Source organism: Sorex araneus, chromosome 5, assembly GCF_027595985.1.
Source record: "Sorex araneus isolate mSorAra2 chromosome 5, mSorAra2.pri, whole genome shotgun sequence".
Lineage (NCBI taxonomy): Eukaryota > Metazoa > Chordata > Mammalia > Eulipotyphla > Soricidae > Sorex > Sorex araneus.
Genome location: NC_073306.1, coordinates 151,360,980 through 151,388,415, shown reverse-complemented (window position 1 = coordinate 151,388,415; position 27,436 = coordinate 151,360,980). Strand labels below are relative to the sequence as shown.

Here is a 27,436-nt window from a genome sequence, read left to right as displayed (position 1 = left end):
TTTATTTAGTCATCTTTTATTGTTTGCATCATTCCCTAAATCTGTTATAAATATATTCCAAACTAGAAACTCACAGACGTGGAACAACTTATCCATTGAGTTACTCTATGGTTTTTATTATAATCCTTGTGCTGCTTAAATTTTTATCAGAGAATGCTAACAAACATTTACATCTGTCTGGATCAAGTGAAAGGAGAAATAGGTTATCAGAGACAAGCTTCTGTGCTGTCTGTGGGCTGGGGGACACCAAGCCCTCATGTCCCCGATACACTGTTAAAAACATGTATGTTACAACAAGTAGTAATAGAAATTGTTTCATGATTTCTTACAAAATCACGAAAAATGTCTAGGTTGTAGTCAAATATGCTGCATTCAAAAATGCAACCTTTTATAATGAAACTACAAAATAGGCTTATCTTATCATTTTACTTTATACCATTTTAGTCCAGCATACACGACATGTATCTTCTGCATAAAACTTCTTGACACCTTTTAAACCTTACGAAAGCAGACTCCTTCTGTGCAGGACAGGTTCTACCTGAGATAACCAAGTGGCTGAAGACATGCCTAACATGTGCACAGCCCTTAGTTCATTCTCCAGAACTGCATGGCCCGAGAAACACCAGTTATAACTCTGATGGCTTCTAAGCACCAAACCGTAAGGTCCACAGCAAACTGGCCTGCGTCCCCTCACCCTTCAGACCACGGAATGTGACCTCTATAGAAAAAAATTTTAAAGGAGCAAGAGAATGAGAAGGGAAGGAGGGGAAGAAGGGGGAGGAGGAGGAGAAGGAGGAGGAAGAGGAAGAGGAAGAAGAGGAGAAGGAAGAGGAAGAGGAGGAGGAAGAAGAGGAAGAGGAGGAAGAAGAAGAGGAGGAAGAGGAGGAGGAAGAAGAGGAGGAGGAGGAAGAAGAAGAGGAGGAGGAAGAAGAGGAGGAAGAGGAGGAAGAAGAGGAGGAGGAAGAAACTTGAAAACTACTACAAAAGCAAGTTCCTAGTATAAATATTTATAATACTAAAATGTCTATGCAAGAATAAAAAAGACTGAAAATTATCTAAGCTTCCATCATAAGAAACTGAAACAAGAAATGAGAAAGACACAGAGAGAGAGAGAGAGAGAGAGAGAGAGAGAGAGAGGAAGGAGGAGGAGGAGGAGGAAGAGGAGGAGGAGGAGGACTTGATATGCTCTAATAATAAAGAGAAGTAAAAAGACAGCTGGATAGAGAGAAAAGCAGCAAGGCTAGAGTTTACCTCTTTGATGCTCGTGGGCAGCATCATGATGAGGACGTTAAAGGGACAGACACGAAGGGTCTCCGTGGGCGGGATGTGTAGAGCCATGTAGGGGAACAACGACTGTGCAAAAGCAACAGAAGCTGACAACGGTCTGCAGTAGGGAGCTCGCCAAGGAGGCAGGGAGAGGCGCTGGAGGAAGGCGGAGGGCCCATGCCGCTGTGTCTCGTGTAGGAAACCACTCTAATAGCTGTTTGTACACCATGATGCCCAAAATAAAATATTTTTAAAGCTGGCTTGGGTTATTGGAAAATAATAAAATTAATAATTCCCAAGACAGACATATCAAGAGAAAAACGGGGTATGACAAGAAGCCAGAGAGACGGCTCAGAGGCCTGGAGCACATGCTTTGCTTGCAGGAGACCTGGGTTCAATCACCAGCACTGCCCGGTCTCCAAACACTACTGGAGAAGGACTCCTGAGTGCTGGGTCAGGAGTAACCTGCAGGAGTAACCCGCTGGGTCAGGCGTAACTCTTGGGTGTGAACCCCCCACCCAAAGTGGGAGAGATATAAATGACCAATGTCAGAAACAAATAACTATTGAGCTGTTCACTACATGCGTAAGACAGTGAGAATGAGGAAAAGGAAGAGGAGGAAAGGAAGGATGTGCTTTGAAGCCACTCAGAGTAATCCCACATTCCAGTCTCTGTTGCACGTTTTTAATTGGGCGGGGAGGGGAAGGTTGGGAGTCACACATGGCTGTGCTTAGGGCTTATTCCTGGCTCTGGGCTCAGGGTCACTCCTGGTGGTGCTCAGAGAACCATATTCCATGCCAGGGAGAGAGCCAGGGTTGGTTAGATGCAGGACAGTCACCCCACCCTGTACCATCTCGCCGGCTCTTACTGGGAGAGCACGGCCAACACACACACCTGGGCAAAGAAAGCAGGTCCCCTCGAGTCCCACAGAGCTGAAGGCGTATCGTCTCTACCTGGAGCTCAGTGCAGGACTTCAGTGAACTGCACAACCTTGACGAGCTCCTACTGCCCCACCGGACAAACGGGAGACAAAGGAAGGGTTTGTGGGAACTCGCCAAACACGCGGGGAGCTTCTACTCTACCAGACACTTTCCCAAGAAGCCCCCCAACTAGGGTAGAGTCTGGCAACCTGTACACCCTATAGGGAGGCGCCCCTGGGACAAGATCACTCAGAAGTATAAGGCTTTCTCAAGAGCTTCTCCGTTTACCATTCCTGACATGCACAGGAGAGGTTTCATGGGAACCATTCTTCCATAGAAAGGATGTTACTAACATCTTACCAATGCAAAAGTTTTCTTCCTAAATAAAAATTAAAAAATAGAACATTTAATTCTAATAATATACAAATCATGATTTTTTTGACTATCATGAGATGACGGTTCTCATGATAGTGCCCTGAATCCACACCCCACACAAACGCCAACAACCGGATTGGGAGACTCGTGGTCGGGGCTGGCTTCCTTCTTAGATGTTCGTAGGAGGACAGAGGAACCTCCAAATTTGCATCTTCTCACCAACGCGTCTCCTCAGTCAGGAACCTTGATGCCGACCACCAAGGCCCAAAGATCTGGAACAACTCTGTGGACGCGCTCACATCTTAGACCTGCAAACTGAGTGCTCGGAACTTTTCACGCACTGCAGAAAGTTAACGGGCCTATAAGAAAGTGAAACGGGAATCAGCAGAGCTAGGCATGTGGGTAAGTTCTCAGCAGCCAGTGGGAGTCCAGAGGAAGAAGCCCCTCTCCTTAGCCACCTGGTCACCTGGGGTCTCTCAAGGGTGTATATTCTGGGGGGAGGTGAGAAAGGGTCTTATTCCTTATGGCATGACTGCTATGATAAACGAATTCTAAACCCTGAAGATTTTAAAGCTGCCTTTGCTTTATCTTAAAAAGAAGAGAAGAGGGGCTGGAGCGATAGCACAGCGGGTAGGGCGTTTGCCTTGCACGTGGCCAACCCGGGTTCAAATCCCAGCATCCCATATGGTCCCCTGAGCACCGCCAGGGGGTAATTCCTGAGTAAAGAGCCAGGAGTAACCCCTGTGCATCACCAGGTGTGACCCAAAAAGCAAAAAAAAAAAAGAGAGAGAGAGAAGGGAGCTGGAGCGATAGCACAACGGGGAGGGCGTTTGCCTTGTGCACAGCCGACCCAGATTTGATTCCCAGTATCCCATATGGTCCCTGAGCACCACCAGGAGTGACTCCTGAGTGCACAGCCAAAAGTAACCCTGTGCATCACCAGGTGTGACCCAAAAGGCAAAAAAAAAGGAAGAAAACATGAATATGCTTCTGATTAGCTGCTAATGAATTGGGAACTCAATTTTGGAAAAAAAAAAACCCAATTCATTAAAATGGCCTCTCAGAAATATACTAGTATTAAGATTATGAGTATATATCATAAGTACTTACAAATATATAAATATAATAGCTAGTGCCACATTAGACTGACACCTTTTTGTATGTTGGGTAACACATTAACAGCTAGAGCTGGTCTATGTCGTGAGTGAAATGAGCCGGTGAGGGCCTGTCGGGCGTCACGCAGCCCTGCTGCCTCCACAGAAGCTCTTCTCTGAAGGGAAATGTCTAGACATGTAAATATACCCTCTTCTTCAAGAAAAACATCCATTACCTGTAGTTATCCTGGCAAACAAATGTAATATTCCTTTTATTTATGATTGATCTCAGATCATTTATCGAGGGACTGGAACATGAGTCTCTAGAAGAGAAGAAGAGTGTCAACATAACATAGCCGGGGCCAGAGAGACAGTCCAGGGCATACGGTGCTTGCCTTGCTTATGGCAGACCCTAGTTCAGTCCCTGGTACCACATACTATCCCCTAAACCCTGCTAGGACTGACCCCTGAGCACAGAGCCAAGAGCAGCCTCCGAGCACCACCTGATATGGCTTCAAAACCCAAAACTAAACTAAAATCACAAAACCATGAAGGTCTTGATGCATTACCACTAGAGGGGGTTCATGGGGCATCAATTAAGAGAAAGGACTTTATAGTCACAAGCCAACAGGCTGGAAGATGGCAAGCTCATGGCCTGGAGAACCATCTCGCTGCTGTGGACACCAGAAGCAGCTTATGTAGAACAATAGGCGATTCTAGAGTTTAGAAAGGGCAGGTGGCAGACTGGAGAGCATCAGTGTGGCTCTACATCCCTTCACAGGCTGGTCCACTGAGGCATGGTCTAAGGTATCTGCATACGTCTATGTCCAGACTTTGGGGGAGGGATAAGAAGGGAAGTATTTTTAACATTCTCATCAACCCAAACGCAGAAATGCGACAATTTTGTTAAGTCAAACTCTTACATCCCTCTCAATGGTTTCTATTACAAGATCCCATTTGACTGGCTTCTGAGTACGCACAGGTTAGTCTGGGAGCCAAGGGGTGAAGGGAGATTAAGGAGATGAAATTCAGAGGTGGTTGGGATGGGATGAACACAGAGGAACCTATGCCTTTCTCGGCCTGTCTGCTGTCTGTGCATACAGACTCCTTCCTGGACGGCTTCCCAGTGAATCCTGAGAATGTGTGGGTACAAAGTCAGACCAGATACCTGGAAACTCCTCCGATGTCGTGCACCACCCAGGCCTGTAGGGTATGAACCCTCGCTGGTTGCAGATTAAAGATTTCCACACGCCCAAAAGTGCTAAGATAGAACAGAAGAACACTATTAACCCCCAAAGGGAATGTCCAGGGACCCTGAGCACCCGTGAAAGGCCCTCAAACTGGACACTCTTTGGAACTGGCCTATGATTTGCCTTAGACACGGTGGCTCATGTGATCCTCAAGGAGTAAGATATTCAAAGCGAGAATCTCAGTCAGTATATGGATGTTGATTCTTTGTGGACTTGTCATTCAAGAGGAGCTCTTAGACCAACATGATGATCGTCCTAGGGGGCTTTTTACAAATGCACAGTGCCAGCCCACCACCCCCTGCTGAACTGGGATCTGGATTTGCTCTCCAGGTGGTCCACTGGACTGCTTAGTGAGCTCTCAGAAGCATTGCTTTGTCCCTGACCCTACTGGGGGTCATCCTAGGGCACAGAGCCAGGAGTAAGCACAGCTGGGTGTGGCCCCAACAGAAAACAGATATAAACAGACAAAAAGAGCTCTTTGTAAGCCATCAGCAAATGGGGCCTGAGGGTCTGAGGAAAGGGCTTGCCTTGCATGCAGCTAACTCTTTTGTTTGATTCCTGGCACAGCACAGAGTCCCATGAGGACAAGGAGTGATCCCTGAGCACAGAGAAAGGAGTAAGCCCTGAGCACCACTGGGTGTGAGCCATCCCCCCACCCCCACCCAAATAATAGAAGCACTCCTTTGAAAGATCCAGTATCCTGCTTAATCCCCAAGCCCTTCCCTGTCAGGCTGACACGGCATTCTTGGTGCAAGTGTTTACATCCCCCATGTCAGTTTAATGATGATGTAATGTTTACACTTTCATCCAAGAGCTTACAAGATGGGATCAAGACAAAGAACAAATGCTTCTTTGTGGAATTAAATATTAAAAGAGGAGAGAGAGGAAATTAATCTGGGATAGTAGAGTCTCTGGGGCACACTAGTCTAGGCTTCCTCTTCCCAATCCAGCCTTACTCCGGGAAAGCCTGGAGAACTAAGACAGGAAGGGTCTTCCGTGGATACGAACTGTTAGTCTAGCAGGTGCTCAGAGAAGGAAGGCACTGGTGTGGCCTGGTTGGAGTGGGCTTACTATAGGGGGTCAAGAGGATAAGTTTCTGCTAAGGTCACCTAGGTGGTCCATAAGACCTCTGGAGTCCCCACTTTCAACCAATGCCATTCATTGCTGAGAGCACTAGTGAAGAAGTCATGAAGGTCCAACTCTCTGGGCCGTCAACTCCTTCCATTCCCAGTAGGCTTTGATTGCTGACTGGATTCTCACACCACCCACAGAGGAGAGGAGTTAGGCCAGATGTTCACGGATGGGGAAGTGGTAGGTTAGATGGAGCAACAACACGAACAAAGGGGAGAACACGGCAGGACGGACTGTAATGGAAGAAGGAGATAGGAAAATTCATAACAGATCTCAAAAAATATCAGAAAGTGGATCTGACTATATGGCAAGCATTTTTTGAAGAAAATAAAGAGACAGAGCAACAACTTAGGAAGACAACTTAGGAAGTATTTTCTCTATAGAAAATACATTTTACCTTTCTATTGATTTGTTTGGCTTTTGGTCCACACCCACGAGCACTCAAAACTTATTACTGGCTCTGGGCTCAGGTATCATTCTAGGTAGGCTTGGGGACCATATGTAGTGCCAGGAATCAAAGCTGGGTCAGCTATACGCAAGGCATGAAACTTACCCGCTATGTTATTGCTCTGGCCCACATTTTACCTTTTTAAATCATTTGTCTTTAGTTTGAGTTCAAACATGAAAGCATTTTTGGGTAGAAATTAAGAATCCAGTTGGCAGAGCTAATACTTACAGACAGGATAAAATGAAGTAAGTACCTGTTTTTGTCAAAGGGGTTACTGATGGACCCATTGAGCATCACGTGGACCGTTCCACAGGCATCTTCTGCAAACTTAAAAACAAAACACCAGCATTTTCAGCATGCAAACTTAGCTGACGTGCCCAGAAATTTCATCCGTTTCAGTTCTTAGCATTAGCTGGTTAAAGTGGAAATACCCTGTTATGGTTTTAACTTAGTAATAGTTAGTCAACTATCATTGCCATCCCAAGCCATTGAAGGAATGTGCTCCATAGGAGACTTGTGGAAAACCAATGTTATCATTCACCAGGCTACTAGACTAAGGTTTAGAAATCATAAGTATAGACAAGTGAGAAGACATCACTAGAGGAGGAAGAGGATAGGATTTTCTTTGACTCATGCAGTGTGGACACTTGTTCAGAATGGATTCAGGGACAATAGAAGTGGGAACACAAAGAAATGGGAAAGAGGAGAAAAAGGTTAGTCGGATGGATGGATGGATGGATGGATGGATGGATGGATGGGTGGGTGGATGGATGGATGGATGGATGGATGGATGGATGGATGGATATTAGTGAGCAAGAAGTTTAAGTCCCTCATGCAGCTGAAATATTTGCTAAGCTTTGACCCCACTTCATGACTGACTGAAAAATTGAAGAGGAATCATATCAACTCAATGAGTCTCTTTTATAGGGTGATGAGCAAAAAACAAAGGTCTCATTATTATCAATTACAAATGCCAACTCAACTGAGTGTATTCAGGATGCAACCACTGCTTATAATAGAGAATTCTCAAGAGCACCCACAAATCCAGTTCTGGATCCATTGGGCCCAAGGATAAAGGGGCCATTACTAGGAAGCATGGGGGTGAGACACATGGGGGTTCAAACCATGAAGCACCAATGTGCATTCAGCCAGAACAGTATCCCCCAATTGTACGATATTACCAGTCACCTCTGGCTCTGTATCCCTAGCTCCAAGGACTCCCCGATGTGCCACATACAACTCTGTACTTTGGTAGATTGTTTCTTTACCTGCACCTTCATTTGATTTTCTGCAAAACAGTTGTGACACTTATGATACCTACTTCATAGAGTTCTTGAGGTTGAAAGATTTTAATCTTTGATAGCTCAGGGCTCTTCCAAGCACACAGCAAGTAGTCTGTGAATGTAGATCTTTCAGACTGATGTCAGTACCCAGGTTCAGGAGATTAAAGACCAGAGGATAGTTGAAAGCAGATTCGTCACCTGGAGTGCATGGACTCTTTTTAAGTGCCCTATTCCTCCCTGTGAAACTCTTCTGGCATGTGCCTTGGGAAAAATTCCTAAATCTTGGTTCCCCAAAGGGTCAGTAAGCCAAAAGCAGCAAAGGCTAGGGCTTGGGGATATGGTCAAAAAGCAGCAAAGGCTGGGGCTTGGGGATATGGTTCAAGGAGCAGAAGCCCCCCCCCCCCCCGTGACACACGAGGCCCTGGGTTGGACCCCTGGCACTGCCTCCAGACAGCACAACCACCACAAGAATGAAAACCAGCCATGGGCTCTGTGGCCTCTCAAATTTGTGGGTCTCCAAAATTCTAGGATTTCCCTCTCGGTACCTACCCTTCTGGATGCTACATTCCAGAATATGGAAACGGCATTGGCACGGCAGTCTCTCTTCCAGAGTGGACAGGAGTGATAGTTCATCTCTAAAAGACGGAGTTGAGAGCAAAGAATGAAACGGGAGGGAAAAGTCTCCTCTGACACTGAAAGGGTGTCATTCGGTGTCGCTCTTGGCCAGCTGTTCCAGCCAGCCGGGTCATTTCCAAGCACCCCGCTGCCAAGAGGGAGCCTGGAGAATGGACACATCGTGACCCAGTTTCACTGAGTGTTCCCTGAACCCCTTCCAAGTCCTTATCCCAGCAGGAACCTGGTGCCTAGTGGGGAGTCGTCATCATTCTGGGAAATTACAACAAAGAACGGGCCTGACAGAGTCCCGCATCAACCTGCACTGAGGAAGGATCAGATATAAAACAAGAGCTGGGCGTGGGAGGGGCGCGTTCTGTTCAACTCCCCTCCGACTCCTAGCCACTCTTTCTGTGGACATTTTTCCTACCCACCTCCCTAAGGTCCCGGTGGCTCCTGGGTCTTCCTACACTCCCTCCCGATGAGACAGGCTCTGTCAGGCGGCATAAAGAGAGAGCATGAATGTGTCCTTTCTCCTACTTCTCCCACGCAACTGCTTTAATGCACATCCTTATTTTTCAACTCCTTTCCTCTAGTTGACCCATAAAACTGTGAGATACTGGGGTTGGAGCATTAGCACAGCGGGTAGGGCATTTGCCTTGCACACGGCCGAACCGGGTTCGATTCTCAGCATCCCATATGGTCCCCTGAGCACTGCCAGGGGTAATTCCTGAGTGCAGAGCCAGGATTTACCCCTGTGCATCACAGGGTATGACCCAAAAAGCAATAAAAAAATAAAATCTGTGAGATACTTACCTTGTACCTGATAATGTTCTAGTAATGGGCCACACCGTGAGAAGGACCCCCACCCCTAGCTGACAATAAATCAGCATACCCATCACCTCGCCTAGTAACTTATTTTTTAATGAGAAAATTTTGATTTGACTCTCTTAGCAAATTCCAATAAGACAACACAGTGTCTCAACGGCAGTTCTGCAATGTTATGCCCATTGGCACCTCAGACTTGATATATCTTATAGCTAGAAGTTTGCTCCCTTTGACCAAACTCCTTATCTCAATGCCTTACCAGTCCCTGGAAACCACTGTTCTACTCTTAGTTTCTGCGAATCTGGTATTTTTATTCTGCTTGTTATCCCACATGTAAGTGTATCACGCAATATTTTCTTTCCTATAGCTCATTTAGCATGATGCCTTCTAGGTTCGTCCCTGTGGTCACAAATAACAGGATTTCCTTCTCTTTTAAGAATGAATGGTACTATGCACCTGTAGTATGTAATTGCCGGTAGGTTCTCTTTAGCCTTTGCATTTGACCACACGCACATTGGCTGCGTGTTAGGTCCTAGGAGTAAAGGGATGAGACAGATGGAAACTGCCGGATAGGTACACGAGCCACAGAATCAACTAAACCAGAGAAAGATCGATGTGGTTTGGAAGTGGGATGCAGCGGCAGTCGATTCATTTGAAGGATGAATAGGAACCTTGAGACAGGCGAGACAGAGAACGTTGCTCTGTACAGAGAGAACAGGAGCCAAAGTAGCGCTGGGAAACAGCGTGACGGCTTCTGAGGGTGACTGGCAGCGCAGAGGGATGAGGCATGGCATGAAGAAGATGGCACAGATGGAAGACAAAGGTCCAGGCTACTAAGGAATTTAGATTTTAGCCAAGAAGCGGGAAAAAAAAAGCTCTACAGGGTTTCGGCCAAAAACAGAAAGTGTCCCCGGTGGTGGCCAGCTGGGGTGGACAGGAGCGGGAAGGAGGTGGCAGTGGCTGTCTCTCGGCAACCCCGTCGGGAAGGAGAGTGCATTTATATGCTCACAGCAAGCAATGGCCACAGGGAAAGGGGAAAGGATGAGGATCAGGGGACGGCACAGATAATGTAGGCTCTGCATCAGAAACCTGGTTCTGCCCCCAGCACCACAAGGTCCCCAGGGCACCAAGAAGACTGGCCCCTGAACGCTAAGCCAGGAGCAGCCCTGAGAGCTGTTGGCTACTATCCCCTACCACCAGTCAAAAGAAGGGAACGAACTGCTAGCTCAGTAGGCTGGTAACTGACTGGACCAGGTTAGGGGCACGGGCCCATCCCAGGACAGATCTGGGAATGTCTCGCTGTAACTCTGCATCATCGCATAGGGAGGAAGGTGCAAGGACAAACCCCCCTTGAACCCTTCCTTGTGCCCCCTTGTTGCTGCCCGTTTCCTCTCTGGGCACATACACAGCAGAGCCCAGAAAACACTCATGTCTCTCCTTCTACCTTGTTAGCAGTTGAATTGGTGTCCCTTGCCCTCCTAAATTTGAATCCCAGGACAGGGACTATCCCCCTTGTGTGTCCCTGGCCCAGCGCCCAGCCTCACCAGAAGAGTCCGCATCACCACACCAGTTGAGACCATCGGCCAGGTGACCCAGGAGTGTGTCCTCCAGCGTGAGAAAGTCTGTCTGCACCCCGGTGTACAGATGCACCAGTTCTTTGGTTTTGCTCCAAAAGAGGGTCTAGGAAAGAGAAGGCGTACCTGTTACTGGAGTTTTAAAGAGAACAAAATTCCAGACTGAATATTACCAACTAACCATTGCAGATTTTATGCAAGATATTCTGCACAAAAGTGGGGTGCAATGACAATGCAGAAACTTTTTGTTTGTTTTGGAGTCACACTAGCAGTGCTCAAGGCATACTCCTGGCTCTGTGCTCAGGGATCAGTCCTGGCAGGCTTGAGGGACTACATGAGGTGTTTGCGATCAAACCCGAGTCAGCCGTGGGCAAGGCAAATGCTCTACCCATTTTACTGTGTTCCAACCCCTGCAGAAACAATTTTAAAGTTATAGACCAATGTTTGGAGTTAAGAAAAGGGTATAGGGGCTGGAGCAATAGCACAGTGGGGAGGGCATTTGCCTTGCACACGGCCGACCCAGTTCGATTCCCAACATCCCATCTGGTCCCCTGAGCACTGCCAGGAGTAATTCCTGAGTGCAAAGCCAGGAGTAACCCCTGTGCATCACCAGGTGTGACCCAAAAGGCAGAAAAAGAAAGAAAAAAGAAAAGGGTAATAATGATTATGCAGTGAAATATAACACAGTGAAGTAAGTGTCGAGCCACCACTACTATGCACAAATGAGAGAGTGTGTGCGTGTGTGTGCGTTTGTGCATGTGTGTGCATACATTCGCATGTGTGAATGTGTCTGTAGTTTCTAGGGCATAGTGCTAAATCTATTTATTATTTTAAGTTGCAGTTTTAAAAATGTCTAAAAGCCACGGCCTGAAATCAAGGCCACAGCACAAGAACGTAACTGGGGGAGTCACTGAGGAAACTCCCCGGAGTTAGCTGCAAATCTATCTGCCCCCTGTGCTGCTCTCTAGGAGACAGACTCCTGGATCCCTAAGGAGCTCGGGGCTCCCTTCTTTCCCCCGATCTTCCCCTTTCCCTACAAACCACGAAAGGAGGGACAGAACAGACTGAGTGTGCTTTCTTCAGAACCCTCGGCCAGGCCAAATTTACGGAGGTATTTCTTCCTGAGCACTGGTTTCTCCTGTCCCTGCCCTTGCCCGTCTCTCTCTCTTCCTCGGGTACGCTAGATCCCGACGCGCTCGGGTGCCCTGTTAGACTCACGGCTCCCCCCGTCACCACAGACCCCGGAGCTTCCCTGCCCATCCTCACCAAAATTCGCCCCTGTGGCCCTTTCCCTTGGGCTTGCTGCCTCAGTTTGAAAAGTCAGTCAGTAACTTGGAGCCAGAGGGACAGCACAGGGTTAAGGCACTTGCCTTGCATGCAGTGACCTTGGTCCCATGCCCAGCTCCACACAGAATGCCCTGAGCACTGCCAGGCGTGACCCTGGAGCACAGAGTCAAGAATAGAGCAGCGGGCCTGAGTGACAGTACAGCGCGGAGGCTGTTTGCCTTGCACGTGGCCAACCTGGGTTCGATTCCCGGCATCCCATATGGTCCCCAAGCACCGCCACGAATAATTCCTGAGTGCAGAGCCAGGAGTAACCCCTGTGAATCGTGCCAGGTGTGAGCCAAAAAAAAAAAAATAGATTAGAGCAGGTAAACACAGCCAGATGTGGCAAATGACAACATAAATAAATAAACAACTTGACCTCGTTACCTTGTCACAAGCTACTGTTTGATTCACCAACTTTATGAGTGGTTCATAGTCTTGTTCTGTCACGTGACAAGGGTTCTTAGCAAGGAACGCATTCCGGAAGGCCGCCTCGATCTTGCGGCAGTCTCTGTCTCTGCGAGAGAACACACACAAAAGAAAATGCAGCCTGAGAAGAGAACTTACGTTTATTTATTTATTTATTTATTTATTTTTTTTTTTTTGCTTTTTTTTTGGGGTCACACCTGGCGATGCACAGGGGTTACTCCTGGCTCTGCACTCAGGAATTACTCCTGGCCGTGCTCAGGGGACCATATGGGATGCTGGGATTTGAACCCGGGTCGGCCGCGTGCAAGGCAAACGCCCTACCCGCTGTGCTATCTCTCCAGCCCCAGAACTTACGTTTTTATTTCTTTGTTTGCTTGACTTTTGGTCACAGCTGGCAGTGCTCAGGGGCTCCTCCCAGCTCTGCACTCAGAAGTTACTCCTGGCAGTGCCTGGGGGACCATATGGGAGACCCGGGATTGAACCTGGGTCGGCCACATGGAGAGCAGATACACTACCCGCTGTACTAAATACTAGGCTCCGGCCCCTAGAACTTATTTTTTTTGGGGGGGGGTTGAGTCATACCCGGCGATGCACAGGGGTTACTCCTGGCTCTGCACTCAGGAATTACTCCTGGCTGTGCTCAGGGGAACCATATGGGATGCTTGGAATCGAACCCGGGTCGGCCGCGTGCAAGGCAAATGCCCTACCCGCTGTGCTATCACTCCAGCCCCTAGAACTTATTTTTTAAAGCATCACCCCCCCCCCCCAACCAGTTCCTAGAGGAGGGAGGTTCTGTGTGCCCCGTGGTCTGCCGGTCCCTCTGCGCTGTGTATTTCAGTGAGAGGAGTGTTTTCCTGGCTCTCTGCCACAAAGGCAGTTAACCAAGATAAGCTGAGGGCTGTGATGCAGGGGGCTTTTGTGATGGGCACTTCGGGAGGCTGATCTGCTAAGGACCCCCGAGAGGTCTTTTATTCGATAAAGAGACTCAGGTTCCAAACACAGGCTGCTGCCATGCAAAGGCCCTGAGATCCACAAGAACCTGCTGATTTCTAACAACTGAAAGACTAAGTGCATAAAAGCAGGGCAAAGATACAGGGGGGAATAGCTAGAATCCAAACACGCTGGAGAGCTAGAACAGTGGGTAGAGCATTTGCCTTGCATGCGCCCAAATGGGGCTTGCTCCCTGCACCCCATCCCCATATGGTCCCTGGAGACCGCCAGGACTGCTCTCTGAGCACAGAGCTAGGAGTACGGCCTGAGCACTGCCAGAGTGCCCCGCACCCCAGGAGCTGGGATAAAGTGGGTGGGGTTGAAGATCACGGAGGGTTCGAGCTGCATGCTGAGGTGACAGTCCCTGGTGTCCACCGCCTTCTCAAGGCCTCACACGGCGCTGTCTCCTCTCTAAATCCGGCCCGACTCACAGCTGTCAACGTCTCCTTGGGGCCAGGGCTAATAGTACAGGCGTGAAGGCGCCTGCCCCACATTCAGCTGACCCCAGTTCCACGCCTGGCACCGCACAGTCCCCTAAGCACCACTCCGGGACCCCCGAGCACAGAGCGAGGAGTGACTCCAGAGCACCCCTCCCCCTAAAAACATCTTCGTCACCATGCGCTGCTCCCCGGGAGGGCCCTGGCCTCAGAACCCCCAGTCCCCAAAGCATCTCCATAGGGCAGGAGGCCTCGGCCCAGAGAAAACAGGAAACAAGGGATTCCAATATAAGGCTGCTGGGACCTGGTGACGCAGGTGAAGACTGCCACCTCGTGGACGCACTGAGTCACTTCTCTTGAAAAAACTGTTGGAGCCGGAGCAATAATATAGTGGGGAGGGCGCTTGTCCTGACCCTGGTGGACCAGAGTTAGATCCCCAGCATCCCATAGCGTCCCCTGAGCCCACCAGGAGTGATCCCTGAGCACAGAGCCTGGGGTAACTCGAGCACAGTGGAGTATCACACACACACACACACACACAAACACACACACACACACACACACACACACCTGAGCCCACCAGGAGTGATCCCTGAGCACAGAGCCTGGGTAACTCCAGCACAGTGGAGTATCACACACACACACACACACACACACACACACACACACACACACACACACACACACCTGAGACCACCAGGAGTGATCCCTGAGCACAGAGCCTGGGGTAACTCTTGAGCACAGTGGAGTATCACACACACACACACACACACACACACACACACACACACACAATGATACAGTTCTGATCTTTGATCTCTCCCTCCTTTCCCCAGTGGCTGAGCTGCTGCCCTGAGCGGGAATCCCAGTGAAGGAAGAGCCGGCAGGAGACCTGTAATCTGGCCCAAGGTCAACAGCAGTTTGGACCAGAGTGGTAAAGAGTGTAACACTGGAGGAGGGAAGGGAAGAAAGGGGGAGGGAAGGGAAGGGGAGAGAAGAGTGGACAAAGGAAGGGAGGAGAGGGAAAAGGAGAAAGGGAGGGGAAGAGAGGGAAGAGAAGGTAGACTCTGGAACCACTGCAAATTTCCTAATGGGCGGAACGTGGAATGCTGAAGGGCTAAGGAATCCCTGGTGACTCCGAGCTCTGAGAACTGAGGCCCTGGGAGGAGGAGCTTGCTGCCGGCTGGGATGCAAACGCAACTGGGTGCAGTGACGGGAACTAAGCTTTGGGCTTGCTGGGTTGAAAGTGTCTCTCGGCATGCAAATGAAGCTGCTGCCTTGCATATGTCAGGCCTGAGTCCATCCATCCCCGGAGTCACCCCATGTTCCCAGTGGCTCTGTTCTTCGTGCCTGGAAGCAATGCTGATTCCAGCGCTGTGAGCAATTTCCAGACACACTTCAGCCAGCTGTGCGCAAGCACCTCAACTAAAAGGGTTGTCACCCAGACAGACAGACACTGGGTGGGGGTGGGGGAGGGGAAGAGGAGGGGTGAAGGGGGGGAGAGAGAGAGAGAGAGAGAGAGAGAGGGAGAGGGAGAGGGAGAGGGAGAGGGAGAGGGAGAGGGAGAGGGAGAGGGAGAGGGAGAGGGAGAGGGAGAGAGAGAGGGAGAGGGAGAGGGAGAGGGAGAGGGAGAGGGAGAGGGAGAGGGAGAGGGAGAGGGAGGGAGAGAGGGAGGGAGAGAGGGAGGGAGGCTACACAGGAAAATAAACAAGACATGGTTTAAAGACCTAAAGCACAAGAAAGCTACATAAGGAAAGAGTTGAACAAATGTGACTTTATCAGGACTTTTTAAATGCTCTTTAAAGGATTATAAATGAGATAAAAAGGCGAGTCACAATGAAAGAAAATATTTTCAGTACACATGTGAAAAAGGCTTGTGTTCAGAATGTATGAATCTCCAAACTGAATAACAGGAATGAAGCCCAAATATTTCAGTATGACAAAAGCTCTTCATGACACTTCCGTGAGTGCGTGTGGGGCGGGCGCAGTCCCACCTGGACTCCACCCTCGTACCACGTGGACTCCCGGGCTTTCCAGGAGCTGCCCTGGAGGCCTGAGCATCGCCAGGGAGGCTTGGTGCCAACACCCATGCCCTGCCCAGATCAAGCTACCAACTAGTCAGCCAGGAATTGCCCTGAGCGGTCCCGGGCCCGGAGCACAGCCTGGGGTTTCCGGGCCGCAGAAAACACACTCGTGACAGGACGCCAATGTGTTAGTCTAGAAAGAAATGCGAGTAGAAGCTGGCACAGGAGCCCCACTATAAGCCCCACCGTACAGCAGCCAGGGTGGTCCTGAGCGCCACTGGACACAGTCCTGCAGGCACCAGCACTGCGAGTGTGGCCGGGGAGGGCCAGACAGCTCCTCATCCTCAGGCCCAGTGGGCGGAGACTCTGGGACTCTGGGCCTTCCGAGGGTCCCAGCCTTCTGAACCCCTCTGGGGAGGGGCCCCTCCCCCAGTCTCAATTATATCAGATTTGTAATACTTGAATAACAAGTTTATGAACTTCTGGAGAAGGGACTGGAGCAGGTAGGGTGTTTGCCTTGCCGCCGACTCGGGTTCGATTCCTCTGTCCCTCTCGGAGAGCCCTGCAAGCTACCGAGAGTATCCCTCCCTCATGGCAGAGCCTGGCAAGCTCCCCGTAGCCTATGCGCTATGCCAAAAACAGTAACGGCAAGTCTCACAATGGACACATTACTGGTGCCCGCTCAAGCAAATCGATGAATAATGGGATGACGGTGCCACAGTGCTACAGCAGCAGAGGAGGAAGCTGGTGTCGTGTTAACAAGAGCGCACCGCACGGCTGAGGGCAGGAGAGTGAGTCAGGCCACCGCCCTGGAAATGGTGCAGTACTTTCTTCAGAGAAATCAGGACTCAGCTAGTGTATATTGCCACAAGAAACAAAGCACTGTGTCCACAACATAACCTGTGCCCCTTTGCTCAGAGAAGCGTGATTCAAGATCTCCAAAGTGTGGCCAGAGAGATAGTACAGCGGACAAGGAATTATCTGGTTCGATTTATTGCATCTAATACGATCCCCAGTGCTAAGTGCTAAGACTGGTCCCTCAGCACAGAAACAAGAGTGAACCCCATACCACCATTTGTATTCCAGAAACCAATATTTTAAATGTGAATATAAGCCAGATGTCCACTAAGAGATGACTATATGCACCAATTTTGATACTCATCCACAATGGACTACTATTCAGCAATGAAGGCCTTTCTGCCCATTACCTAACTCCCAGTCCCTGGTACTATCCCATAAGGATGTGATGGCTGGAACCACAGCATCCATCCTATGACAAAAATCTTAAGGATGAAATTGTGAAAGGGCATGAAAGAGTGAAAGGGCAGATCCTGGCCATGTCTGACCTGCTGGAATAAAATCCCCCTTTTGTGTGTCATTAGGTGCCTATAAAAGTAGTTTTCTTTGTGTGGAAAAGGGTATGTGTGTCCTGAGACCTTTAGAACAGTATTCTGAGAGCATCAAAACAGCACTAACTCTCATAAAGTTCCCAGCACCTTTGAGACAGCCGTCCACACTGGGCCCCAACTTTCCAAACTCCCATTTCCGGACAGACTTCTGACTTCTGACGCGTGAGGGGAATGTGAGTATTGAACCCAGTTCAACTTTCCAACTTAAAAATAAGGCGGCTTCTGGCAGCAATGAGGGCAAAAGGCACCCACATACCACCTCCTGGACCCTCCTCCCTCCTGTCCCAGGGCGCTCCTCCTTCTAGAAGATTCTCTCCCCACAAGCTGCATTCTCCAGAGCTGTACCTCAGACTCTACAGGCCCACGACTTGGTTTATCCGTATGACGCCTACACTCTTCCCTGCACAGATAACAGCTCCAGGCTCAGGAGCCCTGGGGCCCTGTTGTCACTGCCCTTCTCCACCCTCCACACCCAACTGCAGGCCTTGGATTCGGCTCTCTGGCCACCGGGCTCCGTCTTTCAAAGCTGAGCGTGAAAGGTGAGTCACCCACGGCCGCGGGCTGAGCCGGGCAGCGGGAGCTGCTGAAGCAGGCGTGGCTCCGGTGGCGCCCAGGCTCGCCGGGAAGAGCAAATGCGGGCAGCTGGCCACCCAGCGCCCCAGCAGAAGGCATGGGGAGCCGACAGTCCCCAGGCGTGGGCGGCCAGACCCCCTCGCTAAGGGAGCTCCCAGGCCAAGCATCTCCGGGGCGTGGCCCTTCATCAGAGGACTGTCACTCAGCAGACAGCATCATTGTATGTGTTCCCAAGCTTTGTGCTGCAGGCCACACACTTCACATGCTTCTCTTGTTTGGGCCTTCATTCATTCATTTATTTATTTTAAGAGCATTACAAAGCCACTCATGATTGGGTTTCAGTCACACAGTGTTCCAATACCCATCCCTCCACAGTGTACGTTTCCCAGGACAGTGTCCCCAGGTCCCTCCCACCACCCCCGCCCCTGCAGACTATCAAGAATATCCCTTACTTCTTTTAACCCTCAGACCTTGTCCAGTGTGATCATTCCCAGCTATTATTGTCACACTGTCTCTTCTCTGTCTTACCTACCCTCAGCCACACTCACACTTGTGGTTAGTTCCAACCACTGACCAGTCCTCCTCATTGTTGGTCCTTTATTATAAAAGCCAGAATTTGAGTTGCGATTTCTTTCTTTGGGGTGGGGGTGGCGGGTGCACACCCAGCAGTGCTCAGAGCATACTCCTGGCTCTGAGTCCTACGATCACTCCTGGCAGTGCTCAGGGAACCAAATGGGGTGCTGGAGATCAAACCTTGGTCAGCATCATACCAGGCCAGTGCCCTACCCACTGTGCTAACTTTCCAGCCCCTATCAGGTTGCTGTTTCTTCATGACATCCTGATTCTGCCCCACCAATGAGTGATGCTCATCTTTATCCTCTGTGACAATAAGCTGTCCCCTGACTCCCAGAAATTCCTTCATTTTCTTGCTAGACAGATACCTGTATGCGTCTCACACAGCCCTAGAGTCCAGCGAAGGACTGAGAGAGCAAAATAAATTCCCGCCTGGAGACCCAAACCTACTGGGTGCCACAGCTCCCCTGTTACAGTGCCGCCTTCCCAGGAGCCCTGGAGGACAGAGCCCACTCCCCTGGGTGGGCCATCAGTAACGTCCCCCCCTCTCTCTGCCCACAGGGCTGGCCCACCCCATGGAAGTCTTTGCTAAGCGTGACTGTGAATTTGCTGTTCTTTTGATTGTGCCACGTAGAACTTAATCAAAATGCTAAAATCCACTTATATGTTCATCGCAGCACTGTTTACAATAGCCAGAATCTGGAGAAAACCCCAGTGCCCTAGAACAGATGACTGGTTGAAGAAACTCTGGTACATCTATACAATGGAATACCATGCAGCTGTTAGAAAAAATGAGGTCATGACGTTTGCATATAAGTGGATCAGTATGGAAAGTATCATGCTAAATGAAATGAGTCAGAAAGAGAGAGACAGACATAGAAAGATTGCACTCATCTGTGGAATATAGAATAATAGACTATAAGACTAACACCCAAGATTAGTAGAAATAAGTACCAGGAGGTTGTCTCCATGGCTTGGAGGCTGGTCTCTCATTCTGGGCAACTCAGGGAAGGGACCACCAAGTAAAATGTGGTCAGAGGTCATGTGGGGGAAGGGTGATGCGGGCCGAATATAGACTAGAGACTGAACACAATGGCCACTCAACACCTTTATTGCAAACCACAACACCTAATCAGAGAGAGAGAACAAAAGGGAAGACCCTGCCATAGTGGCAGTGTGGGGTGGGGGAAGACGGGACTGGGGAGGGTGGGAGGGATGTTGGGTTTACTGGTGGTGGAGAATGGGCACTGGTGAAGGGATGGGTTATCGAACTTTGTATGGGGGAAACTGAGCACAAAAATGTATAAATCTGTAACTGTACCCTCATGTTGACTCACTAATTAAAAATAAACTATTAAAAAAATGCTAAAATCATTCCAATGGAAGTTACTGAGAAATAAAAACCAGAGTTGGCCTTTGAGGTCTTGCTGGAGATTCTGGAAAGGAGAGAGCAGCAAAAAGGAACTGTGATGGGGGGCCAGAGAGATAGTACAGTGGGTAGGGTGCTTGCCTTGCACACAGCCCACCCAGGTTCAATCCCCTGCACCCAAGACGGTCCCCCAAGCTCTGGCAAGAATAACCCTTGAGTACTGCTGGGTATGGCCCCAAAACAAACAAGCAAAGCAGGAATTGTGGAATGAAAGTAAGGAACCATTTTGATTGTTGTTGGAAAGTGTCTGGAGGGTGGCGTCTCTCCAAAAATCAACACTTGGAAAGCCCACACTATACACCAGGATTATTGCCCTCAGTCCTCACGGTTTCCACCGTATAGTCAGTCAATGCCTGCAGATGACAGCTGACGACCAGGGAGACAGCTAAGAGGTTGCACAGGCATGTTCTGCATGAAGGAGGCCCAGGCTCGAGCCCAGCACCACAGGGTTCCCCAGAGGACCTCAGGCACAGCCCCGATCGCCACACAGTGTCGGTCAAAAACCAAAACCAAAAGTAATTAAAGGGATATACCTGATAGCCTTTCAGCTTCTGTATTGCAAACCACAGTGCCCAAACTGTGTGTGTGGGGGAGAGAGGGAGAGAGGGAGAGAGAGGGAGAGAGAGGGGGAGAGAGAGAGAGAGAGAGAGAGAGAGAGAGAGAGAGAGAAGGAAAGTGCCTGACAGGCTCAGGGACGGGGGCAGGAGAGGAGGGGACCTGGGGACACTGGTGCTGGGAAATGTACACTGGGGCAGGGATGGGTGTTGGAACATTGTATGACTGAAACCCAATCACAAACAGCTTTGTAATGGACTATCTCACTGTGATTCAATTTAAAAAAGTTATAAAAAAATAAAACAAAAAAGACGATTGACTCACCATACTATAGGTCACTTATTTTTCCCTTTCTTCCTTCTTCCCTTTCGTGTGCCTGGCATGAGCCCAGGGCCTCAGACCTGAGAAGCTTGTGTTCTTATCACTGAGCTGTGCGCTCCACTCCCACCCCACCTTCCTTTCCCCCACCCCTCGGTTTTCGGGCGATGCACAGGGGTTCCTCCTGGCTGCACTCAGGAATTGCTCCTGGCAGTGCTCGGGGGACCATGTGGGATGCTGGGAATCAAACCCGGGTCAGCCACGTGCAAGGCAAGCGCCCTACCCGATGTGCTATCACCCCAGCCCCTAACCACCTTCCTTTTTAAAATGTCTCTTGACCTGGTCACTGCAGTGTAAGGTCATTCTACTAAGTCCATGGCATGGTGCCTAGGGTTCAATCTGTGGGGTCAAGTTTGGGGAGTTTTGGTTAAGCTGCTGCACGTGGCTCACCCACAAAGCGGAGAGAGCAGCGGCGACTTCTCCTGTGGGCGGTCAGAGTGATGTGACTCTGCTACACGCCTGACTCACGGGAGGCAGTTACTCACCCACTTCGATGCACTCAGGGTACGCTCGAGCCAGGAGACATCTGGAAGAAGGTGCCCCTAACAGTTAACAGATGCTACTCCAGGGACACGGACAAACATCCCTGTTGAACATGTGTGTATGTGTGTGGACATGCCGGCTCCCTGGCAAACATCAAAACGTTACTTGATTTTTTTGGTGCCTACTTCTTGCTACATAGATGTGCTTGTTTAGCCAAGAGTGTGTTGGCCAAATATGACTGAAGAGCGGCAACATTTTTTGAACTGTGAAATTAAGGTAAAAAATAAGAATAGTGGGGAGGGCCTGGGGAAACAGTACAGTGGGTAAGGGCTTGCCTTGCGTGTGGCCAACCCAGGCTCAATCCCCAGGGTCCCCATATTGGATCCCTAAGTGCAGAGCCAGGAGTATGCTCTGAGCACTGTGGGGTGTGGCCCAAAATCAATGAAATAAATATAGTGTAGGACTAAGGAGAAAGGATAGAGGTTGCGACAAGGCAGTCTCCTAAAGTGCTGTCCACCTCAGTTCAGCACTCACTGTACAAGGCCCGCTGAGCACTCCCAGGAGTGATCCATGACACAGTGTCAGGAGTACCGCTGAGGAGCCCCAAAAACTTTTTGGGTGTGGCCCCCAAACCCCAAAACAAAAATTAAAGATATTGCTTTTTTGTGGGGAGACTCCCAAGCAGTGCTCAGAGGGACCTGGTGACACTGGGCCAATGGTACCTAGCCATGCTGAGGGCACCGGAAAGCTCAGGCCACGGACGCACTTTGCTTGTACTCCTAACCCCCGTGCCAGTCGCTTTGAAAATGCCTTTTCAGCCCTCAGAAAAGGAGCCGCTCCAGAAGCATCCACGTGATTAAGGACGACCATCGCCAGTGCCGGCGTTTCCTGTGACAACGCCCACACGCACTTTCATGTATTCGAAACTCAAGAATCAACAACCCCATTTGAAAGAACTATATAAAGCGCCTTGGGGATTCCTCCTCAAGCCTGTGTTCTCACTGGAACAAGCAGCTCGTGTGCTTGTCCGTGTCTCTTTACTTGCCTGTTTCCACTCTGGAGAGGCCTGTGTTCTCCCTGGGCTCTCCTCACATCCTCCTAAAAAAGTTTCATTGTTGGTTGTTTGGGGGCCACACCCAGCAATGCTCAGAGTTACTCCTGGCTCTGCATTCAGGAACTACTCCTGCTGGTGCTCGGGGGACCATATGGGATGCCGGAGATCGAACCCCAGTTGGCTGTGTGCAAGGCAAGTGCCCTACTGGCTGTACTGTGGCTCTAGCTTCACTTTCTAAATAAGTTTCAGTTAAAAAATTGTCTTGCAGGAGCTGGAGCGATAGTACAGTGGGTAGGGCGTTTGTCTTGCATGCGGCCAACCCAGGTTTGATTCCCAGCATCCCATATGGTCCCCCGAGCACCGCCAGGAGTAATTCCTGAGTGCATGAGCCAAGAGTAACCCCTGCCTGAGCATCACCAGGTGTGACCCAAAAAAGAAAAAAAAAAAAGCTGAAAACAAAAACCGATTTCATTGTTACCATTACGACATTGCAAACAGTGCTCCACATAAAGTAACTGATACTTTGGGGGTGGGTCGGAGAGTCTCCTAAACAGTGCGTAGGGATTCCCAGAGGACCAATTCTCTTCTAACTCAGGACAGCTCAGCATCGGCCCTAGAATACAAGAGAGCGGTTTGGCCTACAGTACCGGGGTGGTGCACCCGCAATGCTGGGGGCATTGCAGAAATCTCACAAGAAACGGGCTACACCACAGCTGCGCCACTAGTGTCTCAGTATCATGCAAGACTCTCTCTCCTTCTTGGCCAGAGACATATGCAGTGGGTAGGGCTAGCCTTGCACACGGCCCACTCAGGGTTCCATCCCCAGCACCCCCTGTGGTTCCCTGAGCCCTGCCAGGAATGATTCCTGCGCACAGAACTAGGAGATAACCCTGAGCATGACCGGGTGTGACCCAGCCCCCCACAAGAAGAAACGGTGGCTCCAAGAGGTAAGTCTGAGGGAGGTAGCCCAGTTTTATTGCGCATGCGGACTCGCTATCACCACAGACGGGCCAAGTCTCAGACGCACCTCACAAAGGAGCTTTAGAGGCTGGATACAGGCTGCATCACTTATAGGTGAACATTTTTCATCCAACACATGCAACGGTTGCTGACGTGTGCTAAGGGATGTGCATGCGGTCAGTGGTTACTACACTTGGTTTAAGTTCCATGTTGACCTGTACAGTTGCTTTTAGGGCCCCACTTAGGCGACCTGCTCAGCTTCGCTCTCCTGTTCTGTTCTCGCCGTACCTTGGTGCAAGGGGACCTCTCTTCACTGCTGCCAGGCTCAAGGACGGGTCACTCAGCGCTCCTGCCTCTTCCTGCTTCCACCTCTAATGTTCCCACTTCAGGGGGCCCAGATCACTTCTGGGAATCGAATCAGGGTCAGCCCCACGCAAGACGCGAGCCTTAGTCCTGTACTCTCTCTCACCCCTTGTGACACTCTGGTGATGTTAACCAGGCGAACACCCTGAAAGTACATCTCCATTGTGTATCAGTCTGTAAATGGGGCCTGGACGTCACTGGAGACTTAAACAATTTGCAGGGGAGACCTCCCTCCCCACCCCCACCCCCACATCCTGTGTGTTAGAACAGGAAGCTGCAGAGAGCCTTTCACTTTCCATTCTGCTCTGTGTGATTTCAAGGCCCAGGGGAACCAAGTCCTGGCAAGGGACCAAAGCACGGTATTCTCAGGGGGCCCCAGTGGGGAGTGGTCTTGCCACACGTGCCCCGGGCTTTGGACCTGCCCCACACCGTCCTGGGCTTCACAGGATCCATCTCTGGCACGTCTCCGGCTGGTGCCATACACAGCCATAGCCACAGAAACAAGGCCTGTCTGTCACCGAGAGATCTGCCAGTAAACCAGCCGGCAGGAGCACAAGGAAGTTTTGGAAATGTTCATGAACTGATATGAAGTTTCCAAGATCCGTGTGATTCCTTGAATTTTATCTCATGTGTCAGTTATAGCTCAATTTAAAAAATATATTTTTAATAGGCTTTTTTTGGTTGTCTTTGTCAGGGAGTGCAGAGCTCAGGGCTTACTCCTGGCTCAGTGCTCAGGGATCAGTCCCAGTTGCGCTTCGAGAACCGTTTGTGTTGCTGGAGATCAAACCTGGTTAGCCACATGCAAGGCGAGCTGTACTGCACCTCTCCGGCCTGAGCGCTCTCGTCCTTCCCCATCGACGCATTTTGTATTAAAGCACCTTGAGTTACAAAATTATTCATAGCTGAGCTTTAGACATACAATATTGCAGCACGGTCATCTAAGAAATAAAATTAATGGTTAACAGAGCCAGCCATGCTGAACGGGAAGACCCAAACTCCAACCGCCTGCAGCCCACTTTCTAGAGTTGGAAGCACCCTGATTCCTCAGGTTGTTGGACGGCTCCGAGAGTAATGAAGCAGCTGGGATTCCCCTCCTTCCCTTCCCTGCTGCTGCCGGCCCAGACACCGCAGCTCCTGTGACACCTGTCTGCAGCCTGTGGCTGGGGACTTGGCTGTGATGCTCGCAAGAGGTCTCACAGAGAGACACACAAACGAATCTCGGACCCGAGCAACTTGCTGCAGAGATGGCCCTGGACTTTGCAGTAGGCCGTCTCTGCTGGGCTGCTCCAGACGGGGCGGGTGCCGTCCCTCCGCCTGCCCTCTAGGAGCCCCTGCAGCCGCCACTTTCTAGAAGTCCGAGACACATTCCAGGTACGAGTGACGGTGGCGCCAAATGCCACGCTCATGGGACAGGGGAGGAGTGGGCCCTTCTCCTTGGCCCCGCCCCTATGGGACTCCGAGATGACGCCATATCCAGCCACTGTCTACTTAAGCTCCCACAACGGCCACGCTCCAAAGACACACAAACGAATCTCGGACCTGAGCAACTTGCTGCAGCCATCTCTTCAGACCCTAATTATTAAAATCTTAGGATTCCTGGAGTGCACAGTCATGAGCGCCATTCTACTGTATCCATAACACGCAATACAAAACACACTGTCTAGCATTGCCTTTTCAGCAGGTGTGGGTGGTGGGTGGGACTGGTCTCGAATATCGAAGGTAACTAAAGCAGAGACAGAGGGAGCTGTGCAAATTGTCTGCCACACAGGCAGGGGGAGGTGTGGAATATGGGGAGGGAGATATTGGGGATTTTGGTGGTGGAAAAAGTGCACTGGTGAGGGGATGGGTGTTTGATGACTGTATGATCGAAGCTCAAACATGAAAGTTTGTTATTGTACCTCACGGTGAATCAATTAAAAAAAAATGTTTCACAGAGTTGTGCAGCCCACTAGAACTTCAGACAGTCGCGGGCCCAGAGAGACAGTACAGCAGGTAAGGAGCTAGCACTGTATGCAGCCGAGCTGGATTGGGTCCCTAGGCCCGGGTTCCCCCGAGCACTGCCAGGAGTGATTCCTGAGCACAGAACCAGGAGCAATCCCCAAGCGCCCCAGGGGATGGCCCCCAAGCACATTGTAGCACTGTCCTCCTGTTGTTCATTGATTTGCTCGAGCGGGCACCACTAAGTTTCCATTGTGAGTCTTGTTGTTACTGTTTTTGGCATATCGAATACACCACGGGGAGCTTGCCAGGCTCTGCCGTGCGGGCGGGATGCTCTGGGTAGCTTGCCGGGCTCTCCGAGAGGGGCGGAGGGATCAAACCCAGGTCAGCTGCGTGCAAGGCAAACACCCTACCCGCTGTGCTATCGCTCCAGCGCCGCCCCCAACCCCCAAACACAACCAAAGGGGAAAAAATTAAGAGTTGTATGTTCAAATGACAGGTAGCTGGGATCTAACTCAGGGCCATCAGGGGGCCCCAGCCCTGTGCTGCTGATAGGGACATGGGGACCAAGGATAGGGCAAGAAAGGAGGACCCTAAAGAAAGGAATTGGAGGTCATCAAGGTAGAAGGCCCCAAAGGTTGGCCCAGGAGAAGCACACAAAGATAAGAGTCAGCATCCTGCCTCACTCGCTGGCTCCCGCTTTAAGCTCACTGCAAAGTGCTCAGCCCCTTTCTTTGTTAGGAAAATGGAATCCCGCTGAAGGAAACCCTGCTACCACCAGCCCAGCCGGGACTTTTCCTGCCTTCCCTTCCCTTCCCTTAAATATAAAATATCTTCTGCATCCACCATTTATTCCCATCCCGGCTGCTTGATGAAGAGACCCCGGAGCACGTTGTAACCTCGTGCGGGAGGGAGGAAGGGAGGGTTGCTGCTGTCGGTTTTAAGACTCACACAGAGGTCCGGGTCCCGACGTCAACTCCTCTCTCCTTCAGCCCCACCAACACGCGCGCTGGGGGGCCCGTCACCCGCGGCCCCCGGAGGAGGGAACCGCAAGGCAAGCAGAGAAGAAAGAGCCTCGCTCGCCTCTTTCCCGGCACCCCGGCCCTGGCAGGGTCTGTGAGCTCCCGGGGGAGCTGCGGCCCGGGTCCCCGCAACTTCCAGACGTCTGTGCCAAGCGGTGCCAAGCTGCGCGCCCAGTGGGCATTTGCCAGGGACTTCAGCCGGGGACTCCCGGCTTGGCTGCGCCCCTGCAGTGCTCGGCTGGCCGGGAACAGACGCCGCTTTGTTCGGGGGCGGTGGGGAGCGCGTGCCCAGCGGTGCCGCGTGGGTGCCCCCACCCCCGCGCCTGCCCAGCCGCGCGCGCGAACTCACCGGAGCTCGGGTCTGAGGATCTGGGTGTAGGAGTAGCAGCGGCCCAGGACGATCTGCGGGAAGTGGGGCGTGGTGCCCCGCCCGTTCCACGCGTAGGCCGCCGGGGTGGGCAGCGCCGGGGGGCTGCGGTGGTGCCACAGCAGCGCCGCCAGCGCCACGGCGCCCACGGCCACCGCCAGCCCGACGCAGAGCCCGACGCGCGCCTTGTCCGAGCAGGCGCGGCCGCAGGGTCGGTCCCCGGAGCCGGGGCGGCCCCCGCGCGGGGCCATGAGCCCCCAGAGCCGCCGGCCGCGGAGAGGAGGGCGGGCGCAGGGAGGGAGCGCGCCACTCCCGCCGCCCCCTTCCCTTTCACGAGCCTTTTCC

At 51.0% G+C, this 27,436-nt stretch overlaps 1 protein-coding gene across 1 annotated transcript; it reads right to left on the bottom strand.

Annotated features, from left to right (window-relative positions):
• Nucleotides 1-27,436, bottom strand: CD38 (CD38 molecule). Its single transcript, XM_004619132.2, has 8 exons — nucleotides 27,074-27,436; nucleotides 12,495-12,624; nucleotides 10,752-10,887; nucleotides 8,317-8,402; nucleotides 6,738-6,811; nucleotides 4,824-4,916; nucleotides 3,892-3,978; nucleotides 1-2,920 (listed from the first exon to the last, which is right to left on the bottom strand). The coding sequence occupies exons 1-8, from the start codon at nucleotides 27,340-27,342 to the stop codon at nucleotides 2,857-2,859; spliced, it is 939 nt and encodes a 312-aa protein (XP_004619189.2). The 5' UTR covers nucleotides 27,343-27,436; the 3' UTR covers nucleotides 1-2,856.

What these genes read in the sequence shown, in the direction of transcription:
- CD38 (XM_004619132.2), bottom strand. Translation starts at nt 27,342, where the DNA reads ATGGCCCCGCGCGGGGGCCGCCCCGGCTCCGGGGACCGACCCTGCGGC. An exon ending in AAACAGTAGCTTGTGACAAG is followed by an intron (nt 10,888 to 12,494) that starts GTAACGAGGTCA and finishes TCTCTTTCCTAG; the next exon opens with ACCCTCTTTTGGAGCAAAAC. An exon ending in GACATCGGAGGAGTTTCCAG is followed by an intron (nt 3,979 to 4,823) that starts GTATCTGGTCTG and finishes CTTCTCTTCTAG; the next exon opens with AGACTCATGTTCCAGTCCCT.